Genomic DNA, 13,158 nt, shown 5'->3' with positions numbered 1-13,158 from the left:
ACATCAGTCCAGGGTGGAAACTTTATAGCAGAAATGTTTGAGTGAATGCATTCAGTAAACCTGAGAATTAAAATGTATGAAACCTTTTGAACTTTTATGGAACCTTTAAAAAGTTCAAATTTGGATTCAAGACACTCTTGATACTCAGCACTCTTGTGATGCAAATATTAAGGTTTAATGTAATCATACAGATCATATATTAGTGTTGTAATCACAAAAAATCACAAAAAGGCTAATTATTTGCTGAAATAGGTTTATTAAGAAAGGAACTTGTACAATAAACATTCATATTATATGACTTCAGTAAATGCTCCTTTCAAGTGTTAAAGATTCATTCTTCTTTGGCCTGAGAAAGAATGAAGAGTTAAACATTAGTCTTATTAACAAAAATGTTCTTCACTTTACATAATGAAGAGAATACAGATGTGCAAATGTCATACAGGATATGTAACATCAGCAAAATGCAATTATTATAGTTCCACTACTTCTTCTAAGAGGTAGTTCATGTATTTGGATAAACAAGTTGAATAAATAATGCAAAACAACTCATCTACTTAGTCTAACCTTTCCAGAATCACGGCTCTTAACTCTGAGCTTGTTGACCTGAGACTCAGAAATGTCAGCACGCTCCTCAGCCTCCTCAAGCTCATGCTGCACCTTCCTCAACTTGGACAGGTGAACATTGCCTTGCTCCTCCTAAAGGTTTTTTTTTTATATGGTTCATGTATCATGTTTCATCAAATTAGAATTCCAATATAAATAATTACAGTGTTAAAATGTTCTATTAGATTTTACATACCGCCTCTTCAGCCTGCCTCTTGTAGACTTTGACCTTCAGCTGCAGTTTGTCAACCAAATCCTGGAGTCTGGTGATGTTCTTCTTGTCCTCTTCAGTCTTCAAAAAAAATACATGTTTACAAAATTAAGCATTGATCCTTTACTAAAAATAGGCATTGTCAGTACATACATTATTATACAGACTCTTTTGTCTGAACAAACTTGTGAGGAATATGGTCATACCTGATAAGTGAGCTCTTTCACTCTCCTCTCATATTTGCGGACACCTTTAACAGCATCAACTCCACGTCTCTGCTCAGCTTCAACTTCAGCCTCAAGCTCACGGACCTAGAGAATATATTATTTTTATTCAAACAAATCATAATATAACATACTTCACCTTGCCCATATCATAACTATAAAGAGGCTTACTCTGGACTCCAACTTCTGGAGTTGTTTCTTTCCTCCTTTCATGGCCAGATTCTCAGCCTCATCCAGACGGTGCTGCAGGTCCTTCACTGTGACCTCCAGATTCTTCTTCATCCTCTCAAGGTGAGAACTGGTGTCCTGCTCCTTCTTCAGCTCTTCTGCCATCATTGCAGCCTTTTGCATGAATACAGAAAGTCATTAGATCCACATTTTTTAAGTAAAATTGATGTAAGCGTCTAATGAAACATTTGACAACTACTGTTTCTCACATCAGTGATGGCCTTCTTGGCCTTATCCTCTGCATTTCTGGCTTCCTGTACAGTGTCATCAACTTCACTCTGGACCTGAACAAGGTCAGCCTCAAGCTTCTTCTTGGTGTTCAGGAGACTTGTGTTCTACAAAATGGAAAGCAACAGTTTGAACATTTTGAATGATGTTCTCAAATTCAGGGAAACAATATGCCCTTACCTGAGAGTGCAGCAGCCCAACACGCTCACTGATATCCACCAGCTCTTGTTCAGCCACTTTGCGGCCTCTCTCTGTCTGTTCCAGAGCAGCTCTCAGCTCCTCAATCTCAGACTGCATCAGAGTGTTTCTGCGCTCCACCATGGCCACCTGCTCCTTCATGTCTTCCTGTCCTCTCTGGGCATCATCAAGGTGCAGTTGGGCATCCTGAACATAACAATAGCTGTAGAATGAGCTTTCGATGGGATTTCTGCTAGGCTGTACTTACCATATGTTAGATTATTAAAAAATATAAATGAACACATCCCAAAGTCAAAAAGAAGAATTCCTATACATACCTTGAGTTGTCCCTGAACATTCCTGAGCTGTTTCTGGGCCTCAGCAGCCTGGCGATTGGCGTGACTCAGCTGAATCTCCATCTCATTAAGGTCTCCCTCCATCTTCTTCTTGATTCTCAGGGCATCATTCCTGCTCCTGACTTCAGAGTCCAGAGTGCTCTGCATGGATTCAATGACTCTCTGGCTGTTCCTCTTGATCTGCTCCATCTCCTCATCCTTCTCTGCAAGCTTCCTGTCAATCTCTCCCTTGATCTGGTTTAGCTCAAGCTGGACTCGAAGAATCTTGGACTCCTCATGCTCCAGTGTACCCTATGAAAAATAAAACAACATTTAAATATAAGAATGAAAATACACGCAGTGTGTTGATGAATACAACACTGTATGATGGTTCTAGGAAGAATTCTATATTGATCTCCAGATACTCACTTCAGCCTCTTCCAGGGCGGTCTGAATCTCTGACTTCTCAGTCTCCACTGTCTTCTTGGCCTTTTCCAGCTCATGGATGCTCTTACCAGTCTCACCTAATTGCTCTGTCAGATCTGAAATCTCCTCTATAGAGAGAAAAAACATATAATATGTATCATAATGCACATGTGCTTACTTTTTAATGTTCACTGAGAATTAGAACATTTAAAGGGATAGTTCACCCAAAAATGAAAATGTTATCATTAATTATTTACTCACCCTAATGTCATTACAAACCCGTAAGACTTTCGTTCATCTTTGGAACACAAATGAAGATCTTTTTGATGAAATTTGAAAGCTTTCTGTCCCTCCATAGACAGCTACATAATTGATTCTTTGACACTTCAAAAAAATTATAAAGAGATCATAAAACTAATCCATATGAATTGAGCTCTCAGATTTCATCAAAAAGATCTTAATTTGTGTTCCAAAAATGAACAAAAGTCTCACGAGTTTGGAACGACATGAGGGCCAGTAGTTAGTAAAATAATTTTCATTTTGGGTGAACAATCCCTTTACGTTTTTTTTTTCTCTAATTTAACGATTTCATTCTTACGCTGCAGATTCTTGTTCTCTCTCTTGAGGGTCTCCAGCTGATCCAGGCTCTCCTCATAGGAGTTCTTCATCTTGAACAGTTCAGTGCTGAGTGAACGAGCCTCTTTCTGGGCACCTTCCAGCTCAGCCTGACCTTCCTCATATTTCTGCTTCCATTCTGCCAGGACCTTTGGTGGAGATATTTTAGGATAGAGTTTGTTTAAAAAAATGTTGAACAAAGCCCAATCCAGCAATACTTTACAAAGAGAATATAATATGACTAAAACTGTTTACCTTGTCAAAGTTCCTCTGCTTCTTGTCAAGGTTGGCAGCCAAACCATTGGCTCTCTCCACATCGATCATGAGGTCCTCCACCTCACCCTGGAGTCTCTGTTTGGTCTTCTCCAGAGATGCACATTTGGAGTTCACGGCCTCAACTTGTTCCTCTGCCTCTTGCAGACGCTGAGCCAGCTTCTTCCTGTTGAGTAATACACATTATTTTGAATTCTAATCTATAAAATAGCTGTGAGAGTTAGGAATATTATACAATAATATACATACTTGGACTCTTCAAGCTCCTCCGTGCGCTGGATGGCATCAGTTTCATATTTGGTTCTCCACTGAGCAACCTCACTGTTGGCCTTTGACATTCCCCGCTGCAGCTCAGCCTTTGCCTCCTGCTCTTCCTCAAACTGCTCACGGAGCAGGTCACAGTCATGACGGGCTGATTGCACAGCATGGGCCAGTGCGTTCTTAGCCTAAGGGACAAAGTCACATAATATTATTGTATTATTGTCTCTACAGTAAAGTAATTCATGAATTGATTATGCTGTATTACCTTAACCTCCTCTTCAATAAGCCTCTTAAGCTCCTCAATTTGCTGAGTGAAAGCTTGTTTTCCTCTGGTGAGCTGAGAAACCAGAGCCTCCTTCTCCTCCAGCTGACGGCCAAACTCACCTGTATAGATTTAGATTTACTGTGTCAGATTGTGCTGTCTCTATCAGTTACTATCAAAACAAACTCCTTGAAAGCAAAATGTAAATAAGTGTGTTTTCTTCTGATAAGACTGTCAGAAATGCAGTGCTATATATAATCTTAATACACCACACTCAGTTACTGTTGGAATACTATTAATTTATTCATGATTTTCATTAGTTACCATTTTCAGTTTGAAGTCTTGCTCTTTGAGCACTGAGGTCATTTAACTGGCGAATGTTCTCATCATTCTTTGATTTTATTTCACTAAGTTGGTCCTCAAGTGTGCGGCACATCTTCTCAAGATTAGCCTGCAAATACAAAAGTCATTAGATAATTGAAAAACTTCAACATGTTATGTATTCTTTAAACATAAAATTTCCTACTTTTCCTTTGGCAACAGCTTCCATGTTGCTGGAAAGATCGTCAATCTCCATTTTGAATTCGCTCTTCTCTTTCTCAAGCTTCTGCTTGACACGCTGCAGGTTGTCGATTTGCTCTCCCAGCTCGGCCACACTGTCTGCCTGCTTCTTGCGGAGGGCAGCAGCAGTAGCTTCATGCTGGAGGGTGGACTCTTCAAGATCACGACGCAGCTTCTGGAATTCAGCTTCACGCTTCTTATTCATCTCGATCTGAGCAGCAGTGGCTCCTCCAGCCTCCTCAAGCCTCTCACTGATCTCCTCAAGTTCCCTGGAGAGATCAGCTCTCTGCTTCTCAACCTTGGCACGAGCAGCACGCTCAGCCTCGATCTCTTCCTCCAGTTCCTCAATTCGGGCCTATGGTGGTAAGTAGTTAATTAGATTTTTGGTTATCTTTATTTTATTATAATGATGTAATGTTTGAAAAAAATCTCTAAATACCTGAAGCTCCTTGATTTTCTTCTGGAGTTGAGCACCTAGAGATTGTTCATCTTCAATCTTGCTGAGCAGCTGACTTATTTCAAAGTCTTTCCTGTTCAACAATAAGTAGTTGTAAAAAAAAACATAACACAACAATAAAAAAATGCAATGTTTTCAAAGATTTCCTGCTTTAATTACTTTTTTATTTTCTCATCAGATTGCTGCTTGTCATTCTCCAGGTCCATGATGGACTCCTGGGATAATTTCAGGTCTCCTTCAAGCTTTCTCTTGGTTCTCTCCAGGTCCATGCGGAGCTTCTTCTCTTGTTCAAGGGAACCCTCAAGCTACAGGACAATGATATATAAAATGTGTTCACAGCAGAAAACAGTTAATTTGATGAATTAATATAATTAATTTACATCATCAACTCACATCATCAACTTGCTGCTCAAGCTTTGTCTTGGATTTGGTCAGGGTGTTGACTTTGTCCTCCTCGGCCTGAAGATCATCCAGTGTCTGCTGATGTGCCTCTTGGAGGGCTTTCTTCTCCTTCGTAACCTTAGCAATGCTCTCATCCTGAGCTGCCATTTCCTCAGTCAAGTTCTTGACCTGTAGGATTTTTTGTTCCAAATAAGCTTAAATATCACAATTCATATTCTATATCAATATTTAAAACAGAGATTAAATTTAATCTTAAACCAACTCGATCTCTAACCTTATTCTCAGTGGCATGTTTCTCCTTCTCCACTTTAGCCAAGGTGAGCTCCAAGTCATCAATGTCTTTCTTCAGCTCAGAGCACTCATCCTCCAGTTTCCTCTTCTTGGCTGTCAGTTCAGCATTGATTTCTTCCTCATCCTCCAGTCTCTCAGTTGTCTCTTTGAGTTTAGCTTCAAGCTGGATTTTGCTTTTAATCAGACCCTCACACCTCTCCTCAGCATCTGAGAGATTCTCAGAGTCCTGTTTGTAAAATAGATTGCTATTTCATTGGAAACAACCTTGCTCATTTTTAATGTAGCCAAAATTCAGTTAATTATAAAAATATACTCACAGATGCAACTTGCAGCTGCAGATCATTTTTCTCTTGCAACAGTGCTACCATCTTCTCTTCAAGCTCCTTCTTTTTGGCTTCAGCCTTAACCAAAGCCTCTTTGCATTTTGCATAGTCCTCTTTCATGTTTGCCAGCTCCTTCTCAGTCTCTGCACTCTGAAGCAGAGGCTTAATCTTGTAATAAACCTTCATCCATGGCCAGTGTTTGACATTCATGAATGAACGGATGTTGTATTGGATGGTGTAAATCGCCTCCCTGTGAATAATTCATCATTAAATGGCATAATCATCATTAAGTTTGCACAGTTATCATTGATGTCATCTTTACTCATGACAATAATCACCTCCTCTCCATCATTTTCACATACTCCCTCCTCATCAGGTAACCACGGCAGAGAGCCTGAGTCATTGTGACCAGAGCAGCCAGTTTCTCATCACGCATCTCCTCAAGAACACCCAAAAGACCAGCTTTGAAGAACACCTGAATTTATATAAAACAGTCAATCTAAATATATTGATTTAAACTGTATAAGCTAAATGACCATGATCACTGAATCTTTGGAATTTGTAAAGCTAAATAATGAACCTTTGTATGTCCAAATCTGTAGTCGTCATGATTAATGTCGATGGATCCCAGGAGTTTCTCACTGGCCTTCTTGTTATCCATAAACTGTCCATCTGGGATAACACCGGCATTCAGCACCTTGTATCTGTGGAAAATGTATCAAAATACTTCATATCTTTTAATTAGGAGCCTCCTAGGAAATGTTGTTTTCATGTGGTCCCATTTACCTCTGCTTAAAGTCACCATATTGGATTCTGCTGGGGAAGCCCTTTGTGCAGATTCTGATGCCCTCCAGAACACCGTTACACCTCAGCTGGTGGATAACCAGGAAGTTCTCCATGAGACCTAAAACAAACAGTTTACACCATGAACTTGGTAAATTAACTTCATCATATATATTGAGAACCAAAATATCTGTACGTTTTTTTTTAATACTTTACCTGGAGTCTTGGACTCATTAGGAATCAGGCAACGCACAAAGTGAGGGTGAGTGGCCCTCAAGTTGGTCATGAGTTTGCCCAAGTTCTCCTGTGGAGAATAGAAAAAGGTTGGCATGCTTTGTATTTCTTTTTTTTTTCTTTTTTTTTTTTTTAAATAAAGCAATATTGCTGTGATGTCATCTCTATACATACCCTGAACTGGGAGGACACAGTCTGCATGGAGCCACCCTTCTTCTTGCCTCCCTTTTTAGTATTATCTATTGAGATAAAAATACAAAGGAAACTAGAAGTAGCAAAATAAATGCAAAAACAAGAAAGAAAGTTCAAAACTGAGTCAAAGTTTTGTTAAATAGATTTTTTCTTTACCCTCAACAACAGGTGGGTAGAGAGTAGACAGCAGTTTGACAGAAGACTTCTGGTACAGCAGCAGAACAGAATCATTCAGTGGATCCTTGTTCTTGTCCAACCAGCCAGTGATATTGTAGTCCACAGTTCCAGCGTAGTGAACCAGGGAGAAGTGGGCTTCAGCCTTGCCTTTGGCAGGCTTTGGTTTCTCGAAAGCTTTGTTCTTGCCAAGATGCTGATCATATAGCTTGTTCTTGAAGGAAGTGTCTGAAGCCTTGGGGAACATGCACTCCTCTTCAAGGATGGAGAAAATACCCATGGGCTGTTTATAAAAGAATGTTGTTTATTATCAAAAATAGGAGATTTTGAGAATAGGATCAATGGAAATAAATAAATTCATAAACCATTGATAACCTTCTCAATGAGCTCAATGCAAGAAGCCAAGTCCATGCCGAAGTCAATGAACTCCCAAACAATGCCCTCCTTCTTGTACTCCTCTTGCTCCAGCACAAACATGGTGTGGTTGAAAAACTGTTGCAGTTTCTCATTGGTGAAGTTGATACACAGCTGCTCCATGCTGTTGTACTGAAAGACAAAAAATGACAGAAACATTTACTACCTTCTGAATATCATTAATTTTGACATAAAAAGAGATAAAAGAATTATTCTTACATCAAAGATCTCAAAGCCAGCAATATCCAGTACGCCAATGTAGAAATTTCTTTGTTGTTTTGTGTCCAACATCTGGTTGATACGAATGACCATCCACAAGAACATCCTCTCATAGATAGATTTGGCCAAGGCACTAACAGAGTTGTACACCTGTAAGTAGAATAGAATGGATATTTTATTCTGCTTCTGCAATAATTAGCCATACTTTTAGGTTAAACACATGGCATGCTGGAAATGTTACTATACCTGTGGTACGGTCTGGCCTTTGGTCACATACTCATTTCCGACCTTGACTCTGGGGTAGCACAAACCCTTCAGCATATCAGCAGAGTTCAAACCCAGAAGGTAGGCGATTTTGTCAGCCTCTGTTAAATAATTTTTTGAATAAATTATATTTTCTTTTCTAGAGTCTTTTATGTAAAATTATAATAAATCAGGCACTAGGTACTTTCCCTTTCATTTTTAGATTTATTGATATGCATGCAACTTCTAGTTTATATTTACACTAAACATTTTAAACACAGTTTCTGTTATCAGCAAAGTCGGTGCAGTGGTTACTATTTTAAAGCCCAGGATAACACAAGTCTCACCATCTGTGCCATCAGGCTCAGCCTGCTCCTCACGCTGCTTCTGCTTGAACTTCATGTTACCATGATGAAGCACAGCTCCAGTGAACTTGTAGATGGACACTTTCTCATCACTTGAGAAACCAAGAATGTCAATAGCATCCTGTAAATACAGAGAATAATAAAATATATAATTTGCCATATTTAAATAGAATATGTCAATATTCAAATAGCAATGACTCACATCAGTAGCATCCAGCTCAGCTTTATCATCAATGCTGGCCACTGTGATTTGACCCTGACTGCACATGGGGAAGTCATAGGGGTTGGTGGTGATGAGCGCCATTTCTGTAAAATATACAGCATTTATGAAAGAGCATCTTACAATATTATCTGAAACATTGAATTAATGAAATGTGCACCTACCAATAATTTCAGGCTTATGGTTGGTCATCATCTGGAAGAAGATGTGGTAGCCTCTCTCATCTGGAAGCTGGAATGACACTCTAGACTTCTCCAGCAGATCTGTTGAGAGAATGTACTTGAGTCACAATCATCTGAAGAGTGACAGACAAAGACAACTGTTCAGGATGGATAAATTAAATCATGTCCACCTACATGTCTCAATGTCAGCACTAGCCAGTTTTCCAGTGGCGCCGAAATGAATTCTGATGAATTTACCCTGTTTAAATCATAATAGTATAATACATAAATAATTATTATAATCTCTTTATAGAAAACTCTGTACAGTAAAATTGAACACAACTGACCATCTGTACTGTAAATAAACAGTGGTTAACTTACAAAACGAGAGGAGTTGTCATTTCTCACAGTCTTGGCATTACCATAAGACTCAAGCAGAGGGTTGGCAGCAATGATCTGGTCCTCAAGAGAGCCCTGTGATGTTTGAAGGGTTTTCATTTATTTTCAATTGTTTTTTCTATTTCATGACTAAACACAATCTATAGGCATTTCACAAATTCACATATCGTATAGTTTGTGAGATGAGTGTAAATCATCATCTTTTAAAATAATTATATATGACATAGTTTTGTATCTCATACCTTTATTTTACTGGACTCTTTCTTGACACCTGACACTGCAACTGTGGCAAAGTACTGGATGACACGTTTCGTGTTCACAGTCTTTCCAGCACCAGATTCTCCACTGGTTTATAAGAGATTTGAAGACAGAAGTTTGAAAGACATGTAGACTTTTCAAAGTATATTTAATCTTTGTTCAATCTTAACCCTCTGATGGTCTTTATTTATGTCTACACTCGAGTTTTTTGGGGTCTCTAGAGACCCCAGACAATAACATTTAATTTTGTAACAAGATAATAGTTTTTTTTTTTTTACAAATGTAATTTTATTCTGTTTGTTAATGTTTTTACTCAACATTTGTGCAGTTTTTGGAGAATTTATGATATTTTTTAAATTTCTATAAATAAATAAATAAATAAATATTTAAATAGCCTTTTTACAAAAAAACAGCATTTGATGTAAAATTAACTTTATAAAAGACCCAGATTTCTAACTTTCATTCATGGGGATAACATGGATAATTTTAAATGGTTTAATGTAAAAATTTTGCCCATTTTTTGGAAAATGCAGTTTTAAAATAAAAAATAATAATTTTAACCACTAGATGGCTATAGAGCTCCAGTATGCTATTTGCTATTAGACTACCTGAAAGATATCTTTTCACAAGTTGGATTCAGTTGGATTCATATCTAAATATTATAAAATCACAATTATAACAAAAATAAAATATTTTTGTCAAAGTTTAGCATTTTTTTGTACCAAAAAACCCCCCAGTTTTTCAATAATGTTACATTATGATTAGAATCAAACCTGAACAAAATGTTACAAAGAGAAATGTTGGAGTCTTAAGATTTTATCATTTATTTCAATAATTTATTTTTAATCTAATTCTAGATTCTAGACACACACAATTGTGTGTGTGTGTGTGTGTGTGTGTGTGTGTGTGTGTGTGTGTGTGTGTGTGTGTGTGTGTGTGTGTGTGTGTGTGTGTGTGTGCGTGCACATTTTCAATGTGTCAGTGTCACCAATTTATTTTTGTGGTGGTACTGCATTTTGGATGATTTTATTTTACAAATGATAAGAGAACAGTTTTTATAGTCTCAAAAATGTATTCCTCTATGTGTGTGTGTGTGTGTGTGTGTGTGTGTGTGTGTACACGCGTGTTGTGAGCAATATAATTTAGCATTGTGGATGTTTTTTGCATTGGTGGAAGTGTGCCACTTTATTTGTGCCATTTCTGTCGATGTGTTCTGCGTTGTTTCTGATTTTGATGATGAATTTTGTCTATTTTGATTGCGGGGTCTCCAGAGACCCCGAAGACCACGAGTGTCACAATTTTTGTCACGCTAACATAAAAACAGATATCATTCCAAATTATTATTTTTTTTGTAGATCTAGAAAGTGTTGAGAGCCGTAGAAGGTTTCATACCATTTGGACAAAGGGAAAACATTTTTTAATTTGAGCAAAAGTCATTTGGGGTCCAAAAAGACCCCATAAACCATCAGAGGGTTAAATTCTATTTTGTAAATATCTCCATAAATTTTCCATCTATGTTATACTTTTCATTTTTGTCATGGTCTGAAATTAAATGAAAATACTTACGTAATCAGGACAGACTGGTTTTCTCTATCTGTTGATTGAAATTTGTAAAATATCCGGTAAATATTTATTATATTAACAGCAACATCTACTTCATCTCAATTAATTCTGTAGAATTTAATTACATAATGTCTTACCACACTGCATGAACTGATATGCGTTGTCAGAGACAGAGAAGATGTGTGGTGGAGCCTCCATACGCTTTTTGCCTCTGTAGGCAGACACCACTTCTGCATCATACACTGGGAGCCACTTGTAGGGGTTCACAGTTGCGCAGAAGAGTCCAGAGTAGGTCTGAAATGAGCAGAGACATGGTCAGATTCTAACAACACAGAAAAAATGAACTTAAATGCTTTTTATGTTGTTTCAGAACTTACGTAGATCATCCATGCAGCATAACGCTCTTTGAGGTTATACAGCACAGAGGCTTCATTGAGATGGGTCATCATGGCCATGTCCTCAATCTTGTCATACTTGGGAGGATTCATTGGGTAGACATCTTCTTCCTTAGCAACTCTCTCCTATAAATTTGATAAATTAAGATATAAGATATAAAAGAAAACAATGTAATAAGTAATTTAATGAGCATCTACATGAAATGGAAATGTAATTTACCTCTTTAGTGTCAAGCAAAACAACTGTGACTTTGCCACCGTCTTTGCTCTTGATTGTTCCCTTGAGGTACAACTCTTTGGGATCAACCACATAGCAGGCAGACTTGGCATCAAACGGTCTGGCCTGAGCCTCCATTCTCTCCCTCTCAGGCTTACGAAGGTAAATGGCAGCTTTGCCATAAATCTCCATCTCCGCGTCTGTACTCATGGTGGCGGCTTACTAAAGAGAGAAAATATCAACTTATCCATTACAAATTTCATAAATATTCAACAAAGGCAAGACACATAAAATATAAAACACATGAATTGTGTTAGGAAAGAGGCATATTCCTAAGTGTAGGTTTACACATGAATACAGACACATAAAACAATACTAGATAAACATTTAGATAGCAAGCAATAAGCAGGTAAGGGGCCCATTAATGGCAAAAATGTCGATTGAATATGTCTTTCTGGTGATGAAATTGAAATGCTGGTGTCAGGGGATGGCACATACAGTACAATATGAATTGTGGCATATATGAAGTTTCAGGAGTCAGGACAATACAGAGATTTTCACTGCCGACTAGTCTCACTTGTGGTCTCTCTGCCTGAGTGCATCCTCCTGCTACGAGTATGTATGAAACAGACAAATATTTCCTGACAAATATTACGAAATTTCTGTCACAGATTTGGTTTCATTATATTAACTTTTCTAATGATTTATATTTATGCAAATATCATGATGGATTATGATAGCAACACTGCATCCCAAGTTTGAATTTAATCAGACCATCAGTTCTGTAGTTTGAACCAATTTCATGTTTTGCTCTATTATAGCATCATCAATTGGCCCTTTCCCGCTTCTTTTTCTGTTTCCTCAGACTGAGTCTGCACATAAATGTGTCAAATGTCCTCTGCATTTGGGCTAAATTTGTATAACTTTCCCACAAGGGGGTCTATATCATAGACTCAAAAGTGGTAGAAGAAAAACAGAATGCAATACAACACAATAAAAGCGAATACAATAGGTGGTATATTTGGCACCAAAATAAAGGGTCAATGGGACCCCTTCCTTAAATTCATCTTACTAATACATTTTAAACACATTTCTTTGTAAATAAATTACATAGGTTTTTAAAAACAGCATGCTTCACCAGTTTTCGTCTATAATACAGACTATAACGACAGTTTTCCTCTACCCTAATCCACACACTGAATCATAAACTCACTTGCCTTTTGTCCTTGAGACCAGATGAAATGTTAACTTTTTTAACTGTGGATTAAAATAAAAAAATAAAAAATTTATTACAATGTATTAATATAAATGTAAAAAACAATTACTTTGAGTACAGACGCATAAGTGATGATGTTAAATTCCTTTCAGTCACAGTCAGCACAGGCTCTTACCACTTGATGGAACTTCTGAGGTCTCTTCTCTTCTCTTCTCTGCATCTCTTCTG

The 13,158-nt window shown here is 37.7% G+C and overlaps 1 protein-coding gene across 2 annotated transcripts; it reads right to left on the bottom strand.

Moving 5' to 3' along the window:
- Window positions 1–237: 237 nt before the first annotated feature.
- LOC309499406 (myosin heavy chain, fast skeletal muscle-like) lies at window positions 238–12,950 on the bottom strand. 2 transcript variants are annotated; one of them, XM_082170631.1, is made up of 40 exons: window positions 12,928–12,950; window positions 11,718–11,932; window positions 11,480–11,623; window positions 11,240–11,396; window positions 11,106–11,133; window positions 9,524–9,626; window positions 9,264–9,356; window positions 9,078–9,141; window positions 8,886–8,984; window positions 8,704–8,807; window positions 8,484–8,622; window positions 8,140–8,258; window positions 7,894–8,043; window positions 7,636–7,806; window positions 7,243–7,543; window positions 7,069–7,133; window positions 6,877–6,964; window positions 6,664–6,781; window positions 6,458–6,581; window positions 6,216–6,352; window positions 5,872–6,127; window positions 5,538–5,780; window positions 5,255–5,431; window positions 5,021–5,166; window positions 4,844–4,934; window positions 4,370–4,759; window positions 4,168–4,294; window positions 3,847–3,965; window positions 3,570–3,766; window positions 3,303–3,486; window positions 3,031–3,196; window positions 2,436–2,560; window positions 2,010–2,318; window positions 1,675–1,878; window positions 1,476–1,601; window positions 1,210–1,380; window positions 1,021–1,125; window positions 800–895; window positions 565–696; window positions 238–346 (listed from the first exon to the last, which is right to left on the bottom strand). In XM_082170631.1, the coding sequence occupies exons 2-40, from the start codon at window positions 11,922–11,924 to the stop codon at window positions 332–334; spliced, it is 5,790 nt and encodes a 1,929-aa protein (XP_082026757.1). In that variant the 5' UTR covers window positions 11,925–11,932; window positions 12,928–12,950; the 3' UTR covers window positions 238–331. The 2 variants fall into 2 exon arrangements, with proteins under 2 accessions (XP_082026757.1, XP_082026756.1); XM_082170630.1 differs by lacking the exons at window positions 11,718–11,932; window positions 12,928–12,950 and having other exon boundaries at window positions 11,480–11,619.
- Window positions 12,951–13,158: the final 208 nt, after the last annotated feature.

The sequence above is a fragment of the Leuciscus leuciscus genome, assembly GCF_965113295.1.
Source record: "Leuciscus leuciscus genome assembly, chromosome: 5".
NCBI classification, from domain to species: domain Eukaryota; kingdom Metazoa; phylum Chordata; class Actinopteri; order Cypriniformes; family Leuciscidae; genus Leuciscus; species Leuciscus leuciscus.
The sequence above is the reverse complement of the archived record's forward strand: the minus strand, read 5'-3'. Positions and strand labels throughout refer to the sequence as shown.